The sequence below is a fragment of the Nelumbo nucifera genome, chromosome 8, assembly GCF_055504915.1.
Source record: "Nelumbo nucifera cultivar China Antique chromosome 8, China Antique-T2T, whole genome shotgun sequence".
In the NCBI taxonomy this organism is placed as follows: domain Eukaryota; kingdom Viridiplantae; phylum Streptophyta; class Magnoliopsida; order Proteales; family Nelumbonaceae; genus Nelumbo; species Nelumbo nucifera.
The window spans coordinates 28,918,762-28,930,454 of record NC_142656.1 but is presented as its reverse complement, the minus strand read 5'-3'; the positions used below and the strand labels follow the sequence as shown (position 1 = coordinate 28,930,454).

Sequence of the window (11,693 nt, the reverse complement as noted above, 5' to 3'; positions counted from 1 at the left end):
ACAAATCATGCCTCAATAGGAGCAAGCAAGGAAGAGATCTAGAATTGATGATACCCTTTATGTAGAAGGAGATGAAGAAAGTTTTCTTTACGAACCAAGAATCAGGCCAAGGAAGCATCATAACAAGAAACTGCGATTGAAGAAGAGTAGAAAGCATCCGAAGTTGGTTACTATTTCGATGAATAGAAAATACAAAATGAAATAGAAGAAGACATGAGAGAACAACTTGAAGAACACAGTAAGTCCATGAGAACAATTTTACTGAGTCATCCATCAAGACAGTGAAGATATGAAGCATTGCCTACTTACTACAATGTACATGAGAAGACGAGAAGAGGAAGAGAGAGTTCGAAGATTGCAGTGTACTGTGCATGTTAACTAATCAAAATAAATTCTTTTTTTTTTTCTTACAAGGCTAAAGTTCCAAAGGTTGTCAAGAAAAGAAACAAGTTATTTTGTATTTAATTTTACCCGGTGAAGGTAAAGTTTCAGGACCTAGGGATTTATTTGACAATTAATTCCAAACCCATTACCAGTGATCCATAAACACCTGTGTTTCAAAAGATCTCTACATGTCAATATGGAGTTCCAAATAGTAGAATCTACAAGCTTAGTTTGATAATTCTTGAAGCTAGAACCATTCGAGTATTTACCATACAACATTTAAGTCCAAGCGAGGAAGAGTCAATGAGAAAGTGCGCACAACCCCAATTTTACCACCAAAGTTCTATTTATAATGGTAATATCATGAATTCTAAAACCACCTGAGGTTTTAGGTTTTAGAAAAGAAGACCAAGCCTTGACATAAACATGTTTCCTCCCATTTGGAAACCCCACTAATTTAGTTCAGAATAGACATTAAAAGGGAGGAGCGCACAATGGACATGGAGTAAACAAGAATAAAAGATAAAGTTGACTTGATCATGAGAACAAGCTGAATTCCGTGGGAGAGCACATTTGACTTCTAAGCTTGTAACTTCTTCAACATCTTATCTATACTATAAAGCAAACACTTGCTTTGGTTTTAATGCAGTTAAATTTGATACACAATATCAACTAATATCTTTATCATTTACTTGCACATGTATATAGCACATGCCTTTACACTAGTCCTTAATAAAAGATCAAGTGAAAGACTTTTATGCTTAATAAAAAGGGGGCAGCTTAAGTAAATCTCTAAATATTTAAGAGATTGCACACTGATAACTTTCATAAGAACCTTGGTAATCCGATAATACACATTGCTAATGAAATTAAATGTTAGATTTAGAGAAGTTAACAGCCTGACCTAACCAATCGCTGAAGTGAATATAATATTTTAATATATATATATATATATATATATATATATATATATATGCTATTATTTATATATTATAAAATATAATATAATGTATATCATATTTTATAATATTGTAAACTTATATCTTACCCTCAACTTGCACATGTGCTTATCATGCCCTTATACAACTTATTTTTGTCTTTGCTATATAAAAATAAGTAGTTTAACACTCTCTTTCTTTTTGCCAATCTTTGACCTTTTTATTTCAGAGCACCCCACTAAATTTGTAAATACCAGGCCACTATGTTATTCCCCTTTCTCATTCATTTCTTCTTTTGTTTTTCTATCAACATCCATGTGCATCCACAAGCCACAACAATTTGAATTTTACAAAGGTCTATATTATAAACTATCTATCATATTGAAACGTGATGGACATGATGGGGTTGGGACCTATCCCACCATTTGATAAGATTCTTACCCTAAAGGTCATTGGTTGATGGTTAATTTAACTGTACAACCATGTACAAGGGATAAATCCTTGTGTAACCTAGGTGGTAGTTATAACTTCGTTACTGTTGTAATGGTCATTCAAAAGGAATTCAATTGGCTATGGGGTCAAAATCATGCATCATAACCCAACACTTAATCTTTTAATGGGATCAACATTTTATTTTGTTTTGTTTTATTTTATTTTTGTATAGAATGCATAAGTGAAGATACAATAATTGAGTGGGGTCCATTGATCTATTCATCTGATTTTAGAGGGTCCTCAGTTTTAGTTATATTTATAAAATGATTTTTCTTAACCCATTGAAATTGACATAAATTTTCGATTTTAGTCTTAATTGGGAAAAAGAGTGCAAATACAAATATATATGGTACAAAACCCTATATTTCATATTACTAAACCTATATTTGCACTATCCATATTTGTATTTACCTATATGGGAATATGCATGTGAGATAATTTCACATGAAATATATAAGGTACAAAACCTTATATTTCATATTATTAAACCTATACTACACATACTTGTATTTACCTATATGGGAATATGCAAGTGAGATAATTTTTCAAAATCTATATTTGCACTGTATATATTTAAACAATCCTTAATTCCTTACATTTGTGATTGATAATTTTATTTAATTTTTTATAGAGACGTGATTACTTGAAATTGAAGTCAGCTTCACATGAAGAGTCAAAATCTTCGCATTGTTACTAACGAGGCGTTTCAAAACAAATGCGCAAAAATAAATTAAAAAAAAAAAAGAAGAAACGGGGCAACGGCTTACTCCTCTTCCACTGCTCAAGCAAACCTCAATAAGGATTTATCTCTGCAATCAATTTGTAGAGAGCAATGTAAGAGGATCTCTGACAGGTAACCTTTTAATTGGTTCATTGCTTATTAAGTTCCGATTTGTGTGACCTAACCTGATCTTGTTTGCAAGGCGAAACTTATGGGTTTCTGAACTTGCATATATACTGATTTGGGTTCAGGTATTTCTAGGTTGTCACCTGGATTTTGCGTTAAAAGGAAAGTTTCTTATTCTAAATCATGTAATTGGTACCGGTTTGATGCTTTCTGGTGGAGTGATTTAGTGCGGAAAGCTACCAGTCCATATGATCGCCATGGAAAGTGGGAGTGCACTTGTCTTAGAAACGAGCCCATTTAAGAGGTTGTTTATTTTATTTATTAAAATTCATGCCATCTCTTCCTTTTTGTTCCATTAAAGCTGTATTGAAATTGCATTTACGAAGATTGCGATGAGCCATTTTATTGGAAACTGGATTCCGTATTCTTAATTACTTGTGGTATTTTTTTTTTTTTTTGGTTTTGACTCTTAAATTTGTTTTCTTTCAAATTTATATCTATTTGTCACAGGGTAATGGATTCATATATTGGAATCTGATAGCATTTTCGTGCCCCCGTTCTTATGCCTGAGAGAGTTTTGCATGTCTATTCTGTGTGCTTATCGTTTTATCTTGAACTGAATTTTGCTTTTTATATTCATGGATCATTAGATTAGTGTTTGGTTTTACTATGCATGTTCAGACACTATGCCACGGTTTCCACCTGACCAGTTTTCGAGGCAATATGCTTGTGAGATAAATAATCTAGAATTGATGTTTATCCTTTGAGTGCATGCAGTTCTTAAACTTGTTGTTCAATCTGGAAAATTCAGCTTCTGGTTTAATCTTTGGTCTCCATGTTGTCTCATTATCAGGCCAACTAAAGGACCTTAATCTTGTACATACAGAGAAAATACTTTGACTGCAATGTATGGAAAAGAATGTTTTTGGTTGGGAGGAAATATAATATGCTGACAAGGGGAAATTTATTGTTGTTTTGATCTGTCTTGATCAATGAGTTGGTGGCCAATAATACATGTATATTTTTCATTGAAAGTTGTGCCAGGGGAGGTGAATTTGAGGTTCATTGGTTAAGTTTTATTTGTTCTGGTAGACCAAGTTTAGTCTCTCCCCCATTAGTTAATTTGCTGGGGGTTAAAAAATAATAAGGATTCTGAGTTTGTTCTTTTTCCTTCTTCAAAGTCAATCTGCACCGGTCTAACTAATCACATAATGATGATTGTAGTTTCATTTCAGCGTTCTCATATGGGGTTGCTTCGATGTCCATGGTTTTTATTAATAAGGCAATTCTGATGCAGTATGGGCACTCAATGACTCTGCTCATCCTGCAGGTATCAATCAAAGAAATTAGTATTCTCTGTTTTTGTATTTTGTAATTATTTGCGTACTGTCTTTTATCATTTATTGATATGGCTATCATTTATCTTCTGTCAATTAGCAATTGGTGACGTCCTTGCTTATACACTTTGGTCGAGTGATGGGCTATACAAAGTCCAAAGGATTTGACACCATGACTGCGAAGAAACTATTCCCGGTTTCATTTTTCTATAATGCAAATGTGGCATTTGCTTTGGCAAGTTTGAAAGGGGTGAATATTCCAATGTATATTGCCTTAAAACGACTTACACCGCTTGGTGTCTTGGTAGCTGGATTTTTCTCAGGAAAAGGGAGGCCTTCAATACAGGTATATGATCGATCATTGTCATCCAAGAACCCATAGGTTGATAATTTCTATATGTTCACTGTCTTATGCCACATTAGCATATAAAGCTAATGGGGAGTTTTGATGAACTTTGTAGAAAAAAAAGTAAGCTTACATCTAAAATTAGAAAATCAGTCTTTTTTTTCTGATTTAGGAATAGCAGTGGGGTTCATTTCTGCTTTGGAAACAAAAATTGGTTTTGCTTTTATAGGGAATCAATGATTCCATTTTTTGTCCATGAAAAGCAACTTTTAAACTGTTATTGAACATACTTCGTGAATCTCTCTCAAACCTTTTTAGAATCAAATAGGTTTCTCCAAAATTCTTGAAACTACTTTTACCAATTTTTTTTTTCTAAAGTATTTTCACATTCTATTTGTGAAAAATGGAATAGGTATTCTGCCCCAGTAAAGACATTTTCATGTTTGACAGGGAACCATTCCATAAATATTCTCATGTAAAAAAGACATGCAACTACAAGATTTTGTAGATCATATAATTGTAGGATTTGGCATTTGGATATCTAATTGTGGAGCCTATCTGCTCAAGTCACTGGGTTGTGGCTCGACTGGTTAAGCAAATGACTATCAACCCATTAAATGAAAAAATGTAACCTATTTATGTCTATACAAGCCTTGACAATAAGTTGTATGTATAATATCTGTTATCTATGAAGTTTTTGGCCAGGCCAGTATTTTGGGAATATTTCAGAATGCAGTTTTTGGACTGGGTTGTTTGTTCACTGGTCTGGCCTTGCATTTGGATTTGGGTCTCAGAAAACCGGTATATGATCGGAAAAGGAAAACTTATTCTTTTCTCTAGTTAACTCTGGCTTGAACTGATGCAACTTCGTTTTTGTGTCATTTTATCTGAAGTGAATCCTTTGAACAAGATTTTTCTAGAACTTTTTCTTTTCTCTAGTTAACTCTGGCTTGAACTGATGCAACTTTGTTTTTGTGTCATTTTATCTGAAGTGAACCCTTTGAACAAGATTTTTCTAACCAGAGAAAGTGCTGTCAGTTTCCTAGTCCAATATTACCTAAGGGTCCATTTGATAATGACTGAAGTTGTTGAACTGAACAGTTTATTGCTGGTCTTTTAGTTGATAAAATAACTAAACATTAAAATATTCAAGGGTATAGTAGTTCAGTTGGGACCCAGTAGGCACACCCTTGTAAGCATACTAAGTGAGAACTCAATTAATATTCTGACAGCTGTCTTAGATTTTTGCTTTTAATCTTTTCAAGGGTAGGATTGAAGTACTTATGGGACAGGTGTAAAAAAATAATTCTTGAGCATTAGTAAGCTTTTCACTCCAGCCACTTCAGCTGTTATCAAATGGTCCCTTTATCTTGCAATCAATTTTGCCAAGGCATCAAGTATAACCCCTGAAGTGCTGATAAAAAAGAAGTATAACCCCGGAAATGAAGCATCCCTGTAAACCAATGTTTTAAAAAGCGTGAGAATTATGCTTTGAGGTTGCCTTGAGGCTCATGCAATGAAAGTATAAGGCACATTTCGCACACCTTGAGATGCCTTGTGTGTGTATTGTGTTATGTATGCACATTTAAGTTATTAAATCTATTCAACATATTTACAGAGATACTATATTACATTTAAACCTTTCTAATAAATTCCTCATATGGATGCTTGGTGTGGGAGTACAAAAATCATATCATCTGTTCATGAAGGGTATAAAATATGAAGTAGGAAATGAAGAGTTCTGTTTTGGAAAGGCAATTAGTGTGATTGAAGGCCTCTCATGGAAACATATCTGACGCTGTTTGAAATAGCTCAAAAGAAAGAAGCAAGGGTGTCTGAATATTTATGATACATCATACATAACATTGTAATAATTCGTAATCTGCAATTCCACAGAAATCTAAATTATTGTGAGGTGGCATCTTTACTAGGCTTGGCGCAGAAATTATACAGTACAATTTTGAGCGCAGAAAGGGCTGACAAAAAGATTTGGGCCTGTGAGAAATCAGGGAAGTTCTCATTGAAGCTTTTTTATAGCAATGTGACTAAAGGTGTTGATAGAGTTTCCAGGCACAAGGATATGGTATAGAGCTGTTTCGTCTAAAGTGGCTTTCTTTGTGTAGACCTCTGCAATGAACAAAATACCGACATGCGAAAATTTTATAAGGAGTAGTGAAGGATGTTGACCATGTACGGGGCTTAGATGAAAAGTTGGTTAAAAGGATGATGGGAATGCTGTTCTCTTCTGGCCTATCAAAAACGTTTTAGAGGGAAGAAACTATAGTTTTTCTATTTGGATTTCAAACATCTTTTTTTGTGAACTCTTAAACTTGTGCTATAAACCGTTTTTTCAAAGGGTATTATTTTAAGTGTATATACTCAATGTACAGAGTCCCTCTTTGTATCTTTTTTTATTATCTTTCTCAATACAATAATTTACTGTTTCAAAAAAATAAATAAATAAATAACTTTTAGTAATTGAATGGCTTGTAAGCTCAAATATTATTAAAGTTCTTCATGTGATCAGATATTCATTTAACAATGAATATGAATATGGCACTGAACAGAACAAAATGGCAAAACAGGATTCCTGCTGATCCCTTACAGTTGGGACAAGGCTTCGAGGATAATGATGATGATAATATTCATTACACGCTCTTCCTATATTAAAATATGTTATTTTACAATTATACACTTTTCCCTCACTTTAGTTTCATGTTATTCTTAAAAAATGATCTGTTATGAGGCTTCAGCCACACACCTTGAGGCTTATGCTTCACACTTCTGAAGGTTCTGGTTCCTTGTTTCTGTACTTTTAATCATTGCTCTAGCCCCACTTTAAATTAGAAAATTGTTTCAATTTGTTGCTTGTATCTGTTGTTTTTTCAGGTGTCTCTTTCGGTTATAATCATTGCTGCTGGAGTCATTATAGCAGCACTGGGAGATTTTTCCTTTGATCTCTTTGGATATAGCATGGCCCTGACCTCTGTTTTTTTCCAGGTTGAGTTCACATCTTTAATGGTTCATGTATATAATAGACACAAGATTGAAACTTAAATCTAAAGCATACTAGAATATACTTTTGAACTCAAATATATTTTTTTGTCTTGTTTTACTGATACAAGTGCTTGATTACATATATAGACCACGTACCTGGTACTAGTGGAGAAATCTGGTGCAGAGAACAGACTTTCATCAATTGAGATAATGTTCTATAATAGTTGCTTGTCATTTCCATTTCTGCTCTTTCTCATCATTGCCACAGGGGAATTCCCCAATTCTTTGTCATTATTATTTGCAAAGGTCAGAATCTTTAGGCTTTTATTCTTGATTAATATGTTTGATTGGTATTCCTTGAATGTGCATTGATAATCTGGTGCTCTAAATCTAATTTTGAGATCCTTGTCTAGAGTCTTTAGTCTGTTTTTTGATTATACTATTTTGACTTCTGCTGAACAACCCTTATTCAATCTGCTTTTCCACATCTAATACTGAATTGCAATTTTCTTTTGAATAGTGCTTCATATTGGCTGTTTTGGCTTGTTCTGTAACATTCCTTTTAGGACCATTACCTAATGATCCTCTCTGCTATTTGGATTTTGGGGAGGGGTAGACTGGATGTGGACTTAACCTTCATTTTTTTAATGTGACCACTATTACACTTGAACCCCATCCTAGAGAAAACTGCCCTAATAACTAGACAGTTCATATGTAATTACTTTAGGATAATTTAAGATGGTACATTTTTGAAGACTCCAATTTTTTTAGCATTACAAATTCTGCCAAATAGATGTTGTAGCACGGTTCATCTTCATGTTCTGGAATCTGGAATCACCGTTGGTGACTAGGATGCTGACAAGTCATATGAACTACTCATTTGGTGCCTAGATCTAACAACAGCACTGGGATTTCCTTGCAAGGGAGGGATTTGTAAGTGGTATCACAGTCTTATGTTTGAGACACTTGTATTGTAATATGGTTAGCCCCTAGTGGCTTTTTCTTTATATGTATATCAACTTTCATTCTGAAGTTTCTGGAATGAAGAGCATGTTAACATCCCCAAGCTTGATATATAGGTGTGGTGAAATGGCAGTCTTGGATGGGGGGAATACCTTACAAGCTAAAGCTTCTCAAAAAGAAAACTTATAAAAAAAAAGCTTGATGCCCCCCGCCCCCCCCCCCCCCCAAAAAAAAAAAAAAAAGAAAAACTCTCACACCAAAAGACAAGATACCTATTACTTGCCTCACTACCAAGGACAAAACCTTTAGCAAGCATGAGATCACGTCTACTTCTAACATCTAACAAGAGAAAAGACGTCTATGGTAAGACTTGGTCTCGTGTTTTACCACAATCAGATGCATTTTAGAGGTGATGAAATGGCATTAATACCCTCATTATAGACATCTATTTAATATTAATAATAACAATAATAATAAATAATAATATTTATTTTATAATATTAAAATCATTGTTTCATATTAATTGTTAATAATAATAAATAATAAATATTATTATCAAATATTTATTATTGAGGGTGGGCCTTAGAGCAATAGTTGGGTTGCTCCATTGCGACCTAGGTGACCAAGGTTCAAATCTTGGAAATAGCTTCTTTGTATGTGCAGGGGTAAGGCTGCATACTTCAATCTCTTCCTAGACTTCGCATTGGCGGAAGCCTCGTACACAAGCCTGCCCTTCTATTTATTATTATTAATTTAATAATAAATAACTATTTATTTCAACAAATCATAACATTTGTTTATTAATATAATAATATTTGTAGACACAAATAATAGCTTTTTGACTTTTCAAACATCTGACTTTAGATTTATCAAATGCCAGCTAAGTCTTAATCAATAGCTTTTTGACTTTTCAAACATCTGACTTTAGATTTATCAAATGCCAGCTAAGTCTTAATCAATTAGATGTTGTGCGTCTTAATGGCATTATTTTGATTTAACATGCATAAGGAACTAAGATGCAATGTAGTGAGCATGTTTTCCTTTGTTTTTTTTTTTCATCTTTGAATACTGCCACAATTCATAGTTGTTTGTCCAGCATTGAGACTTTGAATGGATCAAACTTATCTAACTGGAATGAACTAATAGAGATAGTCTTGAACATTATGATGATTGATTTTGTCCTATTAGAGGATTAACATCCAAAACCCACTGATCAAAGCATGAAAGAGGAAAAAGAGAAATATGAAGGCTGGGTGAAAGCTAATCATATTCGTTTAATGATAATAAAATGGATGATTTTGAACGATTTCAAACAATATTAGAGGCAATATCCTAGATGAGAGAATTGTGAACAAATATATGGCTAGGATTAAGGAGCAGTTTACTAGCTCCACTAAAGCAATTGGTAGCGCTTTGATGACGCAACTAGTAAATTTGAAATATGATGGTCTAGATGGTGTAAGAGAACATGTACTCCACATGATTGATCATGCTAACTAAACACATAAAGATGAATGTAGATGATAGATTCCTTGTCCAATTTATCCCAAATTCTCTTCTCTCTCAGTTTGATGAACTGAAAGTCATGTACAATACCTAGAAGGAAAAGTGGAGCCCTAGTGAGTTGATCTCCATGTGTGTCCAAGAGGAGGAGAGGCTCAAGAAAAGCAAAGTGGATAGTACAAACCTTTCTTTGTAGACACCCCAAGGGTCAAATAAGAAGTTTCTCAAAGGCCAAAGGAAAAAAAGAATGGAGGAAAATTTGATGGTAGTAGTATGGGCAACCCGGACCCCTTAGTATTGGAGGGGTCATAAGCATGGTTTCAAATGTCGCGAAATGTTGCTAATGTCGCCCGACATATGTCGATGTCGAGGCTCACCGACATGAAAATGGATGGTAATATAAAAATTACATTATTTCGGTTAACATTTCCTATATTTCGGAAATGTTGACTAAATCGGTCCAAATAACAAAAATAAGGCAGTTTTTTCTATTATGTCGACAAGATGTCGATAATGTCGACAGGATGTCAACTAATGTACATTAATATATTATATTATTATAATAAGTATATTAGTATAAATTATTCCATTAATAATTTCTATTTAATATTTCAAATAAAATATTTATAAAAAATAATTAACAAAATATAAAAACAAAAGAATAAATTAATTACTTTATAATATAAAACATAAAATATTTTTCAAGTAATTAAATATTAACTAGTTAGTATTTTTTAAAATATTTATTAAAATCAGAAAATGTTTATTAAATTTTTTAATAAATCATATTCTACATTTAATATAAAAAATCAGAATAAATTTATTAAATTTTATACTAAGTCATAATTTATTATAAGTTTAGTATTAAAAATCATAATAAATTCATTAAGTTTTATAAGAAACCAGAATTTATCATAATCTTAATACTTCAAAAAGGAGAATCAGTTTATTAAATTTATAATAAAACATAATGTATTATAACTTTAATATTTAAAAAATCGGAATAAATGTATTTCTATTTACTAGTGTGAAATAAATATATTAGAATTTATAATAAATCAGAATTAAAAATAAGAAAAGAAAATATCAGATAACCTTGTGAAAACATCAAAATGCATAATAAATCAGTAAATCGTCATTTACTAATTTGTTATTGATCTTAGTTTCTTAGCTTTATATAATGGTTGGGAATAAGATAATAGTCTAGAAATATGTCTTAGTGCTTCTTTTATCATTTTACAAAATATCATTGCATATTTCCTCATATTTCATAATATTTCCATAATGTCTCTAATTTTTACAATATTACCCCTCGACATTTCCGACATTTCTGACATATGTCCTATATTTTGGTAAGCGACATTTCCACCGACATCGACATTTTAAACCTTGGTCATAAGGGATGAGGAAGGAAACATACTTGCTTTGTACTCAGGCACAATTGTGCAAGGTGATGTGGTTAGATCAGAATTATTGACAGCAGTATATGGGGTTGAGAAAGCCAAAGAGTTGGGTATTGAAAGACCGATTATTGATGGTGATTCAAGAGTTGTGGATTGGTTGAACAACTCTGATACCAAGTAGAAATCTGCTGTAATAAAAAAAAAAAGAAAAACTGTAGAAGAAAGAGGAAGAAAAGAAGAAGTTTTTGTGAGAAGAGAGAAGAAAAAGAGAAAGAGTGAAGAAAGGAAGAGAAAACAATCAGTTCTGGCTGCCCTCTTCCATTGGTATTTATACTTAAAATAAAGGCTGTGTACAATAACTGATATGCCCTGATAGGGTGGCTGATACAAAAACTCTACTCTAAAAGATTCTAAATAGTTTGCTGTGGTTCCCACTTACTAACTAAACAAATAACAAATAAAATCAAGTAATAAAAACGATAA

The 11,693-nt window shown here is 32.7% G+C and overlaps 1 protein-coding gene across 10 annotated transcripts in view; it reads left to right on the top strand.

The window, feature by feature from the left end:
• The first annotated feature begins 2,498 nt into the window (after positions 1-2,498).
• The window catches only part of LOC104605330 (UDP-galactose/UDP-glucose transporter 7-like), a 49,421-nt gene continuing 40,226 nt past the window's right edge, over positions 2,499-11,693 (top strand). For 2 of the 10 annotated variants that reach the window (XR_016079573.1, XM_010270051.3), the window contains exons 1-6: positions 2,506-2,667; positions 2,797-2,965; positions 3,886-3,991; positions 4,099-4,344; positions 7,234-7,344; positions 7,489-7,647. Coding sequence is in view for 8 of the 10 variants with exons in the window: in XM_010270051.3 (XP_010268353.1) it covers positions 2,910-2,965; positions 3,886-3,991; positions 4,099-4,344; positions 7,234-7,344; positions 7,489-7,647 (678 nt within the window). In the remaining 2 variants the exon portion in view is untranslated. Of the gene's footprint in view, positions 2,668-2,786; positions 2,966-3,885; positions 3,992-4,098; positions 4,345-7,233; positions 7,345-7,488; positions 7,648-11,693 lie in introns of all 10 variants that reach the window. The other 8 variants (XR_736582.3, XM_010270050.3, XM_088893402.1 and 5 more) reach the window with 7 other exon arrangements.